The sequence below is a fragment of the Sinocyclocheilus grahami genome, unplaced genomic scaffold (genome assembly GCF_001515645.1).
Source record: "Sinocyclocheilus grahami isolate Dianchi unplaced genomic scaffold, SAMN03320097.WGS_v1.1 scaffold655.1, whole genome shotgun sequence".
Classification (NCBI taxonomy): Eukaryota; Metazoa; Chordata; class Actinopteri; order Cypriniformes; family Cyprinidae; genus Sinocyclocheilus; species Sinocyclocheilus grahami.
Window position 1 is genome coordinate 484,859 of NW_015505834.1, and position 16,362 is coordinate 501,220.

General features: G+C 36.8%; 1 protein-coding gene across 1 annotated transcript in view; it reads right to left on the minus strand.

The window, feature by feature from the left end:
• Nucleotides 1–16,362, minus strand: part of LOC107558663 (A disintegrin and metalloproteinase with thrombospondin motifs 6-like) — an 82,616-nt gene that overhangs the window by 17,124 nt on the left and 49,130 nt on the right. The window contains exons 14-19 of the mRNA XM_016242321.1: nucleotides 15,029–15,092; nucleotides 12,022–12,124; nucleotides 9,995–10,128; nucleotides 6,300–6,423; nucleotides 3,062–3,142; nucleotides 672–835 (exon numbers count right to left, since the gene is read on the minus strand). Of these exons, the coding sequence (XP_016097807.1) occupies nucleotides 672–835; nucleotides 3,062–3,142; nucleotides 6,300–6,423; nucleotides 9,995–10,128; nucleotides 12,022–12,124; nucleotides 15,029–15,092 (670 nt within the window). The remainder of the gene's footprint in view (nucleotides 1–671; nucleotides 836–3,061; nucleotides 3,143–6,299; nucleotides 6,424–9,994; nucleotides 10,129–12,021; nucleotides 12,125–15,028; nucleotides 15,093–16,362) is intronic.

Consider the following 16,362-nt stretch of genomic DNA (forward strand, 5'->3'; position numbering starts at 1 on the left):
TTGCATGTTTTAACAACTAATAACTGATTAATCAAACATTGCTGGATATTTACGTTATGTACTTTCAAATAACTTTGTGTTGTAACACCACCCGTAATGTAAAAAATAAAATTTTCCTAAAACATTAACACTGTAGATAACTAATAAATACTAAAACATTGTCAAATAATTGCTACAGTATATACTTTCAAAAACTCTACATTTTAACATGTAATAACTGATTAAACAAACAATTGCATAATTACGGTATGAACTTTCAAACAAATTTACATGTTTTAAAACACTAGCCATTAAATGTTTTATAAAATATACAATTTCGTGAGCCTTTTAACAAACAAGCAAAATTGTCATACAAATTCAGTGACCGTGCAGTGAATGTATTTGTAAAACACTAGCCATGACATAAAATGTATTTTACATAAAAATGTAATGAGGTCACTAATTACTTTTGTTACTTTTACTGAAAGGAAAGTGGAGAAGAGACAGGAAAAAAAACAGGTAGAAGAGAGAAAGTGGACATACACTACTCACTACTACATGCAAACTCAGGTTTCCCACATAAGTGTTCTTCCTACATAGTGTTGAGCAGGCCACATATTCAACATATACTTCTAAAAGACTAGCACTAAAAACACTACTGTGTCCTTCATAGTAAATAAAGTTCGACTCACCATAACCACCAAATTTTCAATGGTGGCCCCTAAAGCTTCAAGCGACTCGGGTTCGTCAGTCGGCCTCTTGTAGTGGAAGGCTGTTCCTGCGATGTCAAATTTGCGGGGCCAGTCGATGGTCCAGGCTCCGTTGATGTAATAGTCATCCCCCTCTGATTTCAAAGCTGTGACAAGCGAGAGCTCCAGTTAATAACCCGACACGAGCGAGATGCTGCCAAGCAGAGAGAGTGACGACATCGCTGTCATTCATCAACATGATGAGCATCGTCTTACAGAGGAGCTCAGGCTTCCTGATGTCAAGGGCAATTTTCACTCTCGCTTTCAGACGCTGTGCAGCTTGTAGATCTAACTTACCAAGTTCAGGTGAAAGTCTGCCTTCCTTACAAATCCCGTAACTGCTCAGTTGTCAAAACAAAGATCTCATCTCAAAGCATAACACACCTCAAAATATTCACTCTTGTCTTGATTCAGATGGGGCCAAATTTTGGAAGAACAATCCAGATGTTTTTTTACTCACTCCAGCTCAAAAAGACACCATTTATTTTTCTTAAAGGTACTGCAAGTATTTTTCAAACAAAGAAATGAATGGTGCTTTTAATAAATCTTTCAAATGGAAACACTAACACTGAAGATTAGGATGTTTTATTACACATTGGGCAGCTCCAAATAGCCAAATATTATCTCGGTACTAATATTTGGCTAAAGTATTAAAATCGATAGCACACTATCATTTGCGAATTAAATAAAAAGAAAATTCAATGTTTATTTGAATAGCGCTTTTCGCGATACAAATCATTGCAAAGCAACTTTACATAGGGTGACCATAAGTGCCATTTTCCCAGGACGCGTCCTGGCCAGGATTTGTTTTGGCTTTGTTTTCCTGTTTTCATGCTTGCTGAAGGTAATGATCGAAAAGTAGTTTGACCAATAGCATGCAAGCATTTTACATAATGGACCAATCATGGCGTGTGAGAAGGTGGGATCTACGGTCAAAGTGATGCAATTACGTGTACATATTAGGTGTGTTCGACTTAAAAGCAGTGCGGCTCAGACCGATTAGTGTTTGACATCAAAGTACTTCGAGAGCGTTTCGAAAGCATAACCGTCTGTACGGTACTTTGATGTCATACACCGATCGGTCTGCACACGCAAACAAAGCCAAAACCTAGATATTTTAGGCAATATAGAAATCCTGGCCAGGACGCGTCCTGGGAAAATGGCACGTATGGTCACCCTAACTTTACAGCAAATTAAGTTTCTACAATATTTAGTAGTAGCTTAGTATAAATGACGAGTATGAATTTATTTCCCCCATAGAACAATAAAGAAGAAATTTGGCAGAATGTTTAAATTGATCTTTTCCATGCATGAAAGTAGTGACTAGCTCTAAAAGGGACAAAAAAGCTATATAAAAATTGTATGATTTGTATATGAGTGACTGAAAAGATACATTTAAGTCAAATTTAATAGCTTAAAAAGATTCACATTTTTAAACATAGTGTGTCAAGATGTGTCATAACAGGGTAAGTGATCGATGATACCAAATGGCAATTGGTTCTTGCAAATCTTTTAACTAAAAGTGACATGGCATGTTTTGATATGAATGCATAAGCTTTCACCATACGTGAAAGAGTTCTTCTTTGAACTGAAATAACTGAAAATAATAGAATTGTATGCCCTCAAACTATCAGTTATATGACACATTGGGCAAAACCAACCAAAGATAAGAAGACAGTTGTTTCAGGTAGAAATGAAAAGAACTGACTTATGTTAAACACCAAATGAACCAGTTCTGCAAGCTTGCTTTCATTATTAGCCAAATATTTGTCAGACATTAGGGATCTCAAGGGCATTTCAAAAGATTCTCACTTTAAACAGGGCCATGTGTTTATATTTGACAAATGTGGCATGCATGTGAACGTCTGAAGGAGACTAAATGTGTTTTACAATTTTCTTAAAAACGTTTCTCGCAAGCCCTTTGGCGCTAACGTTGGCCACCGCTGTGCTAGAACATCAGACAACATATCTTCCTTTCAAACGGCGAGAAAAACCTCTACATCATCATGATAGACAACAAAACCCAACAAGCTGTCATTCACACTACATATATTTATGTTTGCACTCAAAACAACTTAATTGGACCGGCTTGTTTGATTGTTTTAATTAGTTACATGGCTGAGAACCATTATGGTTTTAATCAGCTTGCGGTTGGGAAAAGACAAAAGGCAAAATCAAGACAATGAACAAATATAAGACATGAGAGCGAGGATGGCTGTCAGCTTGATCCAGATTTACACCCACAACAAAGCCTAAAACAAACCATTTCACCACTTTTCTACCCAGTATGGCTTCATGAACAAAGCTTCAAGAAGATAAATACAAACACTCACCGATGTAGTTTTTTGACACGGCCACTTCCCTGATTTCAATATGAACCGATCCTTTTGGTATCTGGACAACCTCCATATAACCTACAAAATGCACAATTTGGTTTAGAAAATGAAGCAAAAGTTGAATGTCGCTCATATAACAGCACAATTTGTAGTTGTCTGTAAATGCACATACATGTACGTCTTGTTTTAGAGCATGATTTTAGCATCATGAGTGCCACAAACCATTATATGCCATTATATTTAGGTCATGATGGTCACCTAATCAACTAGTCAGCCCAAGATATGTATTTAGTTGTTATATTTTTAGTGTCACTTAAATTAGAATGCTGTGCTTCAATTAGCATTAGCATTCTGTGAGAGTACCCTGTTGAAAAAACCAGCATATGCTGGTTAGGTATGTTTTGACGCTGGGATGCTGGTTTAAGCTGGTCCTTTGCTGGTTTATGCTGGTCGTGTGCTGGCAAAGGACCAGCATAAACCAGCAAAGGACCAGCTTAAACCAGCAAAGGGCCAGCTTAAACCAGCAAAGGACCAGCATAAACCAGCAAAGGACCAGCTTAAACCAGCAAAGGACCAGCTTAAACCAGCAAAGGACCAGCATAAACCAGCAAAGGACCAGCTTAAACCAGCATCAAAACATACCTAACCAGCATATGCTGTTTTTTTTCAACAGGGTAAAGCACCTATACTACAGCATGCACATTCAGTGTCACATCTTACACAGTTTTTTAAGTATCTAATCACAAGCTTTTGAAAATATTTTGTATTTAAGTTGTGTAGTTTCCTAATCATAACTCTGTAATTCCAAAAAGAAAATCAAAAGTTTTGTTTGAAACTTTTTCATGCATTTTTACTTCCGAGAACATCTTCATCTGTAACCCGTCGTTAAACCTTAATGACTAATTCTTATTAGTTGCATCTAGTGTTTCTTGTAAGCTATTTGAACAGAATCCCAGCATGTTCAAAGAAAATCTAACTAACTTAGCAACAGCAAATTCATTAGAAGGGAAGAATCTACACCGTACCCTTAACTCCCCTTTAAAGGTTCAGATGATTTACCAGCTATACCTTAAAAGGAGAAAACAGTCCCTTACTACAGGGAATACTTTTGGATGCGGCCCGACAACGTGTGCAATATTACAAGTTTTATTGATTCTCTCACGGGATGATGCAATTAATACTCGTATATTGTGTTACCACTTCTATTTTGACAACTTGTTTCTTGACCCAAAAACAAAAGCTTTATCATTGGTTGTCTGATGAAAAAAAAAAACACTGCATTTCCATGAAAAATGTAGAGCTTGGCCAAAGCACCCCATTGGCCCCCTGACAAGAGCCACTGCCAAAAAGACAATGCGTTCCTCCGCTCGCTTGTGCTGTGCTTTCTTCAAGTGGGATTTCTCTAGTGGAAAGCGATTAAAAACTTGTCGCGTTTGGCAAGCGTGCGGCGCGCTCTCTGGAATGGGATTCTGAAGGGAGAGATGGGTCGTGGTGCTCCTCTTCTTTCATACAGCTCAGCAGTGGCTTGTGGATTTCGCCACATTGTATTTTACGATCATTTTACAGCTTCAGAAATGTCAGATATTCAACGCAATATGGACACTGACTGTAGGGGCTGTTGCCCTAGATATACGCTCGAAGCCCAGTGGTGACAGGACATCTTAACGTTATTTTTCGTTCTTCACTTAGGGGTACAAAGAAGTTTGCCATACACATAAGCAGCGGTTTAAAGTTAGTGAACACCCTGATGCCAAAATATGTAAATATGTGCTGCCAGTGTTAAGGAAAATGGTCACACTTTATTTTAAGGTCCAATTCTTGCTATTAACAAACCATTACCTACAACTTTTGCCTCAATAAACTCCTAATTTGCTGCTTATTAATAGTTAATAAGGTAGTTGTTAAATTTAGGTTTTGGGTAGGATTAGGGATGCAGAATATGTGCTTTATAAATACTAATAAACAGTCAATATGTTAATAATAGGCATGCTAATAAGCAACTAGTAAATAGTGAGAATTGGTCCCTATACTAAAGTGTTACCGGGAAAGTTACTTTTAAAAGTATTGCATTACAATATTGAATTACTCCACAAAAAGTAGCTAAATGCATTACGTTACTTTTTGTCACCTGGGCTGGGCTCGCTTATTTGTTTTTAAATAACCCAAAAGCTATATTTTTTAGCAACTGTAAAGGCCATTTCACACCAAAAGTGAAATGAATTAGGAAGTGGCTCTACACCTAACTCCCAATTTCTCTCTACAAAAAATGGGAAACAAAGTAACTTGCACTACTTATCTGAAAAAGTAACTCAGATATCTAGTTGTAAATTTAAAAGTAATATGTTACTTCACTTGTTACTTGGGGGAAAAAAAGTAATCTGATTACGTAACTTATGCAAGTCTGTTCTGTGCACTTTGTTCTCAATCACAAAATAAACACACAGCAAAAAACACAGCGGTGAGAAACAGCAGTTAAGAAAGCGTCTGATCATTGTGATGTGGATGGTTGTACATCACATTGATTTATACAGCACATTATACAATACATTGCTTTTAAGCAGCATGACCATATGTGTTTTTTTCCCCCCCAGACATGCCCTGGCCAGGATTTGTAAATTACGTGAAATGTCCAGGGTTTTCAAAAGCAGTTTTTGAAAAGCAGTCTGAATGATAGCGTGCAGGCATTGTATAGAATCGACCAATCGTGGCATGCAAGAATGTGGGATCTACAGAGAATTGTCATACCAATGCAAATACATGCACATATAACGTCTGAGGACAGTAGATGAACAATGTCAAAAACAAAGTTAAAAACCTGGCGTTCCACGTCAAGGTGGACCACACCTACCTATTGCGTAATTGCTACGGATCAATGGTAGTTCAAACGGGTTTACCAGCCGGAGCGAACTTTTCTGGAAAGTTTGCTTTGGCAAGCTGTTTCCAAGTACAGAAACAAACTCCAAACGACCTTCGGTTTGGCCTGATTTTGCATCACACCAATTCATTCTTCGATTTCGCCTGAGGTATATGGGGGGCCTTTAGTAACACTCCAGTTCATGGTTCAATGCGGCCTGTGATCAAACCTTCCAGTATTTGTTTTACACTACAGTACTTACCTAGTAGGCTGTCTAACACATTCTCATGGCAATGCATAATAGCTCATACGAAATGGTGAAATGGTAAGATATTGAATATGTGTTATTGACGATGAGTGTACAATCAGTGACCTCCTGACCTCCTCTGGGCAGCGAATCATTGAACAGTCCTTCGGTGACCTCACACGTACTGCCGTCCCCTCCGCACACACGGCATCTGTCCTCCTTGGCATCCGAGCCCAGGATGTTATCACAGCCAACATGCTGGAAAGACACACAGGCAGGGTGTTTCAGTGCAGGGGAACACGGTCGAGGCGTTCTCAGACCTCGACTATCTGATTCAAAGAAAAACATGTCATTCACACAGCTGTATTGAGTCAGAATATGACATGAAAAGATGAATGGTTCTAGTTTTGCTTCAGGACCGTGATTTTACACTGGACATCAACACAGTAACACAATTATTTACAGCATTGTACAAAATGAAATAAAAATGTCCTTTAAATCAAACATTGAAATTTGTTGATATGACAGGCTGATTATAAAAATTGACATTTTTTAAAAGTGCATAAACAATAGCAGAAGCATGAGTAACAGTATTTATATTTCTAGTGTTTTGTTTCTAAATGTCAATTGAATTTTGTTGGTTTTATGCTCTAGGCAGCCAATAATTCACCACACAAAACATATTGTGGTCGGCACAAACCATGTTTATTCATGTTGTGTCAAATTTTCTTGCATCTTGCATGGTTTTGTTTATGAGGGCATGTCACGCAACCTGTCCATGTTGGCATTTGTCTAACTTGACTGGCTTCTACCAAATTACAGGTGAATTTGGGCCAAAATACCATTGAGCCTGACTGGACACACAACCTTTGATGTACAAAAATGGCAATATGCACTAAATTAGTACCATACTGGTTTACATATTTAAAATACATTTATTTCATACTAAGTATAGTCCTATTATATTATATAGTTGTATAGTAATCTATTATCATATTTACCGACATATCGCTCAAGACTTACTGATATAAAAATGATAATTCAACTTTATTTGGAGTATCAATGAGCACAATGCGTATTTCTTAATATTAAGCCTAAAATGTGTTTTAATGGCACTATGAATAATGATTGTATGATCTTTGAATAATATCGGTCTTTAAATGCAAGATATTTAAAGTGAACCTGAAGTAAACTTGCAATAGTTCCACTGTGTAGCACAATCAAATATACTTCAGTGTATCTTTAGTTGGACTTCAGCGCTATTTCCGCACAATTAAAGTGCATTAAGCACAAAATTTATTTTAGTAGAGTTTAATATACTAAAAGTACAATTGCAGGGTATTTTTAATAAGTTCATAAATATGTAAATATATTTGTAGTATACTTAGCATGAAATATATATTTAGTTACTATATTTATTTTACACTAGGGTGGTTAGTTGCATTTTATTTACTGAATTTAACATTGTTTTCTCCCTGCTCAGAAAACACAGGTGACCCATTTTTGGGTTTTGACTGACCAGCTGTGAATCACTGGACTAGATATAAGATTGATTACTGTTTTGGATATTCCCTCTGCAACCCCTGTGCATGCCTTTACTTGCATTATTATGAAACCGTAAGAATCTCATCCAAAATGCAATGAGAGGTTGTTGGGTGCAGCACGTAACATCGATTCCTTTGAGTTTAAAAGAACATTGTGTGCATTTCATCGCTCCAGATCAGATCAAAGAGGAAACCTTGGGGATCAATTAAAATAGTATCTTAAACCACATAAATCAAGGACGCGGACAACAATGTGTGAGACTAACAAATACCGAACTGTAGACAAAATCTCTTCTACACAGTGCAATCCATTTTAACCCTAAAATAAACAAAGCGTAGCACTATTATGTCAATTTGGTTTGTTATACAAATGATATTGTAAGTGAATTAAATATCACTCTCCAGCGGCTCACCCGCCTTTCTAACTAACTTGGGAAAACACAATTCGGTTCCAAACTGTACTGTCCTGATAAGAGGTTCAGCCCCTTCAACACCAGCCTTTATTTAGGCTTCATTGTTCTGTGTTAGTGATTGGCTACGTTCTGTAGACTGTCCATCTGCGAACCTTAGTGTCTGATAAACAAAGATAATGCAACATTTAAGACCACAAGGGCCACATAAAAACAAGCAATCTTTGAAATATAGTAGAAACAAGCCACTCTGCACATTTATGGATTTGGCAGATGCTTTTATAGTAAATCAGTTATTCACTGGGAATCAAACTTATGACATTGGTAGTGCTTATGCTACCAAGCATGCTTATTTTTAGTTTCTAACAACCAAGCAAATAAAGTAAATAAAATGTCACGTGACAACAATGTAGAGCACTACTTTTTGAAATATTTCTCTTGGCAACATGTTCTAGTTCACATACTATCTTTTAAGGCACTGTAGGTGAATACGGTGAAAAAGAGGTATCACCATACTTTTCCCAGTTAATCACAGTACATAAAGACAACTGTTTTGTATTACGAAGTTTAAATATTCAAATCAGACATGAACTAATATCTAAAGATGCACTAATTTACATACATTTCCAGAATGGAAATCTGAATATTGGAAAAAGCCAAAATTCTTCTTTCAGTCCGTTGTCATATTAGAGTGAATTTTTTTTAGAAGGAGATTTTGGATTTCTCTTTTTATCACAAAGAAAATACTGTGAACAGCCAGAGAAAAGTCAATTTTCACCATATTTTCAGGCATACAATGTTATAAATCAGGCAAAAGAAAAATGAACAACCCCCCTGAAAAACCCTTCAGAATATAGATAAGCTTGTAAGTGCTGCTGAAGTGGAAATTTCTGGCTCAGTGCACGAGAAAATACTCACTTTTAGAAAATTACACAAATCATTTTATGATGCAATTACATTGTAATGCAATAAAGGTTACACTTTATTTGGATAGTCCACTTTAGACATTCTACTAACTATAAGTAACTTTGTAACTACATGTCAACTAATTCTCATTCATTTGCAACTACATGTCTACTAACTCTCAGAGTAGACTTAGGGTAGGTTTAGGGTTTGTAGAATAAGTTGACAAAGAAAGTGTTAGAAGATATTAAGCAGACCGTCTACTAATACTCTACTAACTGCTAGTTGACATGTAGTTGCAAAGTTACTTACTGTTAATAGAATGTCTAAAGTGGACTATCGAAATAAAGTGTTACCGCAATGAATGCTTTAAAAGCATATTTTAGATGTTTTCATTCCACGTTATGGAAGCAAAAACCCCAAAATCTCAAAATAGGCCTGTGCATGATAAAACAATGTTTTTGCCTGTAGTGTCCTGCCTTAAAAAGTAGCATTCAGTGTATAATGCACAGTGTGCAGTATGCTAGAACTCCATTCTGAACTCAACCATAGCGTGTTCAAAAGGTGGCCTGATAATATAATACTTGTAGCAGATCTTGCAAGCTTTACCCACCATTTCATGCTTTTGTCTCCATTCTCCTTTCAGTTTTTCCAGTTGCTAACAAAATGCTGAGGTACAAAAGGCCATACCTACCACAAATTTCATTTTCAGGTTTTTAGGTAAAGATATGCAAGAACCTTAGCTAGATGCTAATGCTAACATGCCAAACAGTATATAACAAGGATGTTTAGGACATCAAGATGTAATTTACGTCTCAAAACTACTGTACCTCACTCGTGTCTTGAGTGAGTTGAATGCATTTGGGAATTGGGATGTGGCTTTTAAGCACTATAAAATGGCATGGTACTTACTACAGTACATTTTCAGATTTTCTTCAGGCACTGCAAGTGAGATTTGAGCTGTAGACTCACCTTGCACTCTCCATTGATGCATATGTCCAGCGAGTCGGCCTGGCAGCGCGTGCCGTCGATGACGGCGGGCGAACGTTCGGTGTAGAAGTTGTAGCCCTCAGCCAGACAGTTCAACGCACACGGTTTCACTCCACCTGAGAAACACAGCGAGTTTATCGTCAATCAACTGATGTCACTCTCTTGAACACCACTGGGACCTTTTATCAGGTTATTGATGGGTCCCAAGGTCCTCAAGAACTCCTTCGCGGCCCAGCAGTGTCAAAGAGGCGGCCACGATTTATGTCATGCGATAAACCGAAAATCTGTACGGAATAACAGTCAATCTCTCGCCTCACCAGTGCATTGATAAGTGATTCGCAGACTGCTTTTCTTGCAACTGTCTCGAGCCAGGGCTCTCAGACGGGGCCCACGGTTTTCTTTTATGCCTTTGTTGATATTAACAATCCAGTCAAAGCACTCGAGCACAAGAGAGGCATTACTCATAGTGGAATCTGAACGTTTTGCCTGACATCATTACTGCAAAGACACGGGGAGAGATTAACAGAGCTGCCAACAAAAATCATGGAGACATCCACAAAGGTTATCGCAGACTTTACAAGCGAAGTTCACCTCCAAAATGAGTTTTAAGAGCCAAACAATTGGTAATGATCATGCTTATTATAGGGCAGCGAGATAAGGAGATGATTGAGTCGACTGTGAACTTCCTGTCAGAATGTTTTGGAAATGCCTCTCGATCTCTTGCAGTTTTTCTTTGTTTATTGGGTTCGGCCATTTTGTTGTAAACAAGAAATGCACCCTTCCCTCTGGCTTTCCGGCTGCACTTTTTTGTTAAAGCAGTCTGAAAACGCATCAGACAAAGGAGGTAGTGGTAGTGTTTGATTTTCACTGTTATTCATCTAATTAAATTATATAATGGTAAAGTAAATGAATCACAATAATTTTCTGAGAAAAGCTCCCAAGCGAAGATCATCTGTAAACATTACATAGAGCAGACGAAAGCATTGAATGAACAATTTAAAAAAGTCATCCATTTATTACTTGTTTTATTTTGCTATGCACTTACTATTACTATTTTTATGAAATGAAATAATAAATATAAAAAGCAAATACTAAACATTCAAATAATAATAACAATAAATAGCAAATAATAAATACAAAAAGGTAAATATTCATTAATCATGCTGTATATATATATATATATATAATATTTATTATTATTATTATTATACATATTATATATACTCCTATATATACATACAATAAATATATAAATATATAAATGTATATAAACATTCAAATAATCAATCATGCTGTTATATCATATATATGATATTAAAACAATATTACACTCTTGTTTGTGTTAAATTGCTAACATAAATAATTTTTTATATTTACTATTTTTAAGTTATTTTTCTAGTAATAAGTTGCAATAAATGATCGTTCAAACAAACCAGTATGACTTTCTTTCTTTATTCTTTTCTGTTTTGGTCCATACAGTGAAGTCAGTGGGGTCCAAAACAACATTAGACTCCACTGACTTCAATCAATCAATCAGTCAATCAATTAATCAGTCAATTCATACATACATACATACATACATAAACTAAGTAAGTACCAAATAACACCCCCAAATAACTACGTTGATGTGCCACAGAAGTCATACAGGTTTGGAATGACATGACAGTGAGTAAATGATGACAGATTTGTCTTTTTTGGGTGGACTATTGCATTACATTGACAGGCCTAATTGTCACACTTTAATTTGCAGATCTGCTCTCTCTGAGAAACCTGTGTACATACACAGTCATACACACACACACACACACAGACTAGCGATACATGGTGTTCTAGCTGGAATCTGAAGAATTTTCAGCCCATCAAAGAGACTTTCACAGTGTTGGTGTTAGCAGGGTACACAAAGCAAGCCAGTATGTATACTGTCACTGAAACCCAGACTTTGGGAAGGCTGTGGGAGAGAGCGGCTCCCTCTGAAGCCCATCGCTCTGGGTGCTGGGCAGGGAACCTACCTCCAGTGTACGGCTTCCAGTTGTAGTACTTCCCACGGAAAGGCATGTTGTCAAAATCGGCGCACTGCTTCTCCCTAAAGTCACGTGATCCTGCTGGACAAGCCTGCGATCAAACAATAAAAGAATTGGCGGCGAATGAACCGTTGAGGCCTTGTAAAAACATTCAGATGGTACCCTCATTTATATTATATTAACTTATAGAGTATTTATAATACTTTAATTTTATGCTACACTGAACAATATTAAATAGTGTCACAGATTCCCAGCTGTCAGATGAAACATTTTGGGTTCCACAAAGAATCTTTCAGTGAACCGTTCTTAAAAAAACTTTTTTCTACTCTAAAGAACCTTTTGTAGAATTTAAAGAGTGCATGGATGTTAAAGGGATAGTTCACTCAAAAATGAAAATTCTGTCATTAATTACTCACCCTCATGTCGTTCCAAACCCGTAAGAGCTTCGTTCATCTTCAGAACACAAATTAAGATATTTTTGATGGAATCCGAGAGCTCTCTGACCCTCCCATAGACAGCAAGGGTACTACCATGATCAAGGTCCAGAAACGTAGCAAGGAGATCGGTAAAATAATCCATGTGACATCAGGGGTTCAACCGTAATATTACGAAGCTACGAGAATACTTTTTGTGCGCAAAAGAAAAAAAAAAGACTTTATTCTTCGTGTCCTCCGCGTCACCCTGGCGCCATTTTGGAGTGTATCCACTGAAAGCAAACAGCGTATGCTGTTCTGTGTCAGTCGCACCACACGGATACGTTGTTTTCGTTCAAATCAAAGCACAAACAACGTAGAAAAGGTATCCGTGTGGTGCGGCTGACACAGAACAGCATACGCTGTTTGCATTCAGTGGATACTCTCCGAAAAATGGCTCCAGGGTGACGCAGAAGAGATGAATTGTTGAATAAAGTCGTTTTTTAAATTTTCTTTTGTGCACAAAAAGTAATCTCGTAGCTTCGTAATATTACGGTTGAACACCTGATGTCACATGGATTATTTTGCCAATCTCCTTGCTACGTTTCTGGACCTTGATCGTTAAGGATCCTTGCTGTCTGTAGGAGGGTCAGAGAGCTCTCAGATTTCATCAAAAATATCTTAATTTGTGTTCCGAAGATGAACGGAGGTCTTACGGGTTTGGAACGACATGAGGGCGAGTAATTAATGACAGAATTTAAATTTTTGGGTGAACTAACCCTTTAAAGGTTCTTCATGCAACCACAGATGCCGATTAGAAGTCTTTATTTTTAAGAGTGTCGGTAATGTAGGTGATGTTTTTTGAGGTGGCCAGTCTTATTTGGGCACTAGTGTCAGATATATTACATTTAATTTTGGCTATAAACTCTGCTGGTCTCATTTCACCACATGATCCTTTTTCTCCATTGGTTGATATAATACTCTCTGGCAATCTCCAGACATGGTTGCACAAGGTTCATTTTAAGTAATAGTTATTTTTGTACCACAATCCCACACAGGTCGATGTTGTGCAGAGCTCTTGATATGGTTGACCGGTGCACCTCTACTCCATTTTCAACTCCTTCAAACTTCTCATTGTCTTCTGTGTGACATCTCTCACAGGTCTCAATCTTCTGAGTTTTAATGAACAATATTTTCATGGCAGTTTCAGAAATTTTGATGCTAACAGAAACCAACTGTGCTCACCGAGGCATTCAAACACTTGGATATTGCTTACACTTGGATAACAAGTTTTTACATATACATATAATATTTTATTTAAAAAAGTAATAAATGTTTAAAAAATAAAAATGAAAAAAATATATTTGATTAAACAAAAATATATTTTATTAGATTTTTTTTCTTTTTTTAAAGGTTAAATCTGTAAAAACTTGTAATAAAATATATATCTAAATCTATATTTAGATTTAATTTTAAGAAGTTAAAAAAAAACTTACTAGGAAATGGATAATAAAAGTAAAAAAAAAAAGAAAAAAAAACATAATTTTGACGGAATTGACTCATTTGTGAATACAAATGATCACATTAGCCTCTTGTAATAATAATTTAAAAAAAATCCCTTCTCTGAAAAATTGATGTAAAACATGCATTGTGTAATGAACTCTCAATGTTATTTAAACATTATTGCCCTAAATCCAATTAAACTTTAATATGCGACTCAACTTGGCCTCTTTCCATGGCAGCATTGTTATTAACCCTAGTCAGCATGTAAACTGGCGGATCATGGAGTCTGCAGTGAGCGAAGGGGTGCGGATTAGCTCATTGTTTTGAGAAGTAAAACAAATGATAGCAGACCTTTGCTTGGTACTGAACAATGGCCGCGGCTGGAACCAGAGCCACAGGGGGGCCGTATCCTCAATGACTTAATAATTTCAAAGCCACAGCCATAATAAATCCAGACGCTGGAATGCCCCACATAAACATGCCAGAGAGTGGTCCTCAACCCTTGGTTGTCCCCTTCAAAAGCTTCATTTGGATTCCAGAAGGTCAAAGAACTAATTACATTATATCTGTGATGGGTTCATTGTTTAATAAGCACCGAACCAGAGCCGGGCTGCTGTCAAAAGCCCCCAGAATCTGATCGGATGTCACCAATAGTGCATATCCACAACACGTTTGTGTTGGACAACATACGTTCATTTTCAGTGCTTGGGGGTGCTGTTTGTTTTCCAAAGTACACATTCGCTGCTTGTGCTTAACTGTTATTTTTAAGATTTGAGGTAGAAAGGCTGCCTAACAAGCTCAATTTTCACCTTAAAGGCCCCATAAAGTCCTGTGCTGATGTATTTCCTTTGAAACGGGAAGCCATGCGACACTGAAGACTGGAATAAATTACATTTGAAAATAAATGTAAACTAACTATTTTATTGTATAGAATTGTATTGCATAGAAATATATATTGTATAGAAAACAGTTATTTTAAAGTGTAATAATATAAACAATACTAGGTGCTTTTAAATGTTAAACAAAAAATCTAAATAATTCTGCTGACAGACAAAGAAAAACTAAGAGCTGTAACTCACGTCAGTGTTACACGACCTGTAGCGCTTCCTCTCTCCGAGGCAGTACTTCCCTCCGCCTGTTGGCCTGAAAGAGTAGGAATAAAAAAGGCTCATGAGGTGCCATCATGAGAGAGAGGGAATCGAAGTAAAAATGCATTAACACGCCATTCCAGTCAACACTGGGCAGCATCTGTACTGCATTTGCTTTAGCAGAGAAGGGCAAATGGTCCAGTAAGCTCAATCTCAACACGCCCGTCACTCACACGCAAACACATACTTCCAGGTCATCTGCAGAAGTTTAGTGTTCAAAAGATCAGATCAGGTCGTCAGATCACACAAACATAGCCATCTTTCAGATCTGGGTTGACTTTGCTCTTCTGGTCTCAGATCAGTTTAAAGCTAATGTGTGTTAAAAAAAATACATTAACATTTTCCCAACACTGTCTGAACCAATGACGTGAGTTTGGGCTATCTGAAATATATGAAAGCTTAATTCTCACCCTCTGACTTTTTTCTTGCACTTCTGGCAGTGTAGCTCACAATTCTCTTTTTTTTCTAGTAATTCTGAGAAAAAAGTCAGAATGGCGAGACAAACTCATTGCGATGAGATTGCAAATACGAGTTAACCTCACAATTTCTTATCAGAATTGTGTTTTTCAGAATCTCTCGCAATTCTAAAAAAAAGAAACAAGAAAAAAAACAAATTGTGAGATAGGTCGCAATTACCTTTCTTTCTTTTTTTTTTAATTCTCACCCTCTGACTTTTTTCTTGCACTTCTGGCAGTGTAGCTCACAATTCTCTTTTTTTTCTAGTAATTCTGAGAAAAAAGTCAGAATGGCGAGACAAACTCATTGCGATGAGATTGCAAATACGAGTTAACCTCACAATTTCTTATAATTTCAGGATTGTGTTTTTGAGAATCTCTCGCAATTCTAAAAAAAAGAAACAAGAAAAAAAACAAATTGTGAGATAGGTCGCAATTACCTTTCTTTCTTTTTTTTAATCAATTTGTTCCACAAGTGAAAAATCAAAAGGGCAGAAGTTTTCGGGAAACCTGTTTGTAAACAATAATTCTATAAATGGTTCAAAGTTGGCACTGTAATTTAATTGGATTATTAATTACAATAATGCAATTATAATTAATTGCCATATGGAATTTTTCAAATGTGTTTTTCTACCCCTAGGTTATTCAATTCACATTAAATTTTGCATCATCTAAATCATTTTGCAAATCTATTTGATTTGTCAAATTATTTGAAACATGTGAGTAAATGTATTCTTGTATATTGTAGTGCCACGTCTGTAGCACCCCCCCCCCCCCCCTTCTACTTCACCCAAACAATTTTTTTCATTT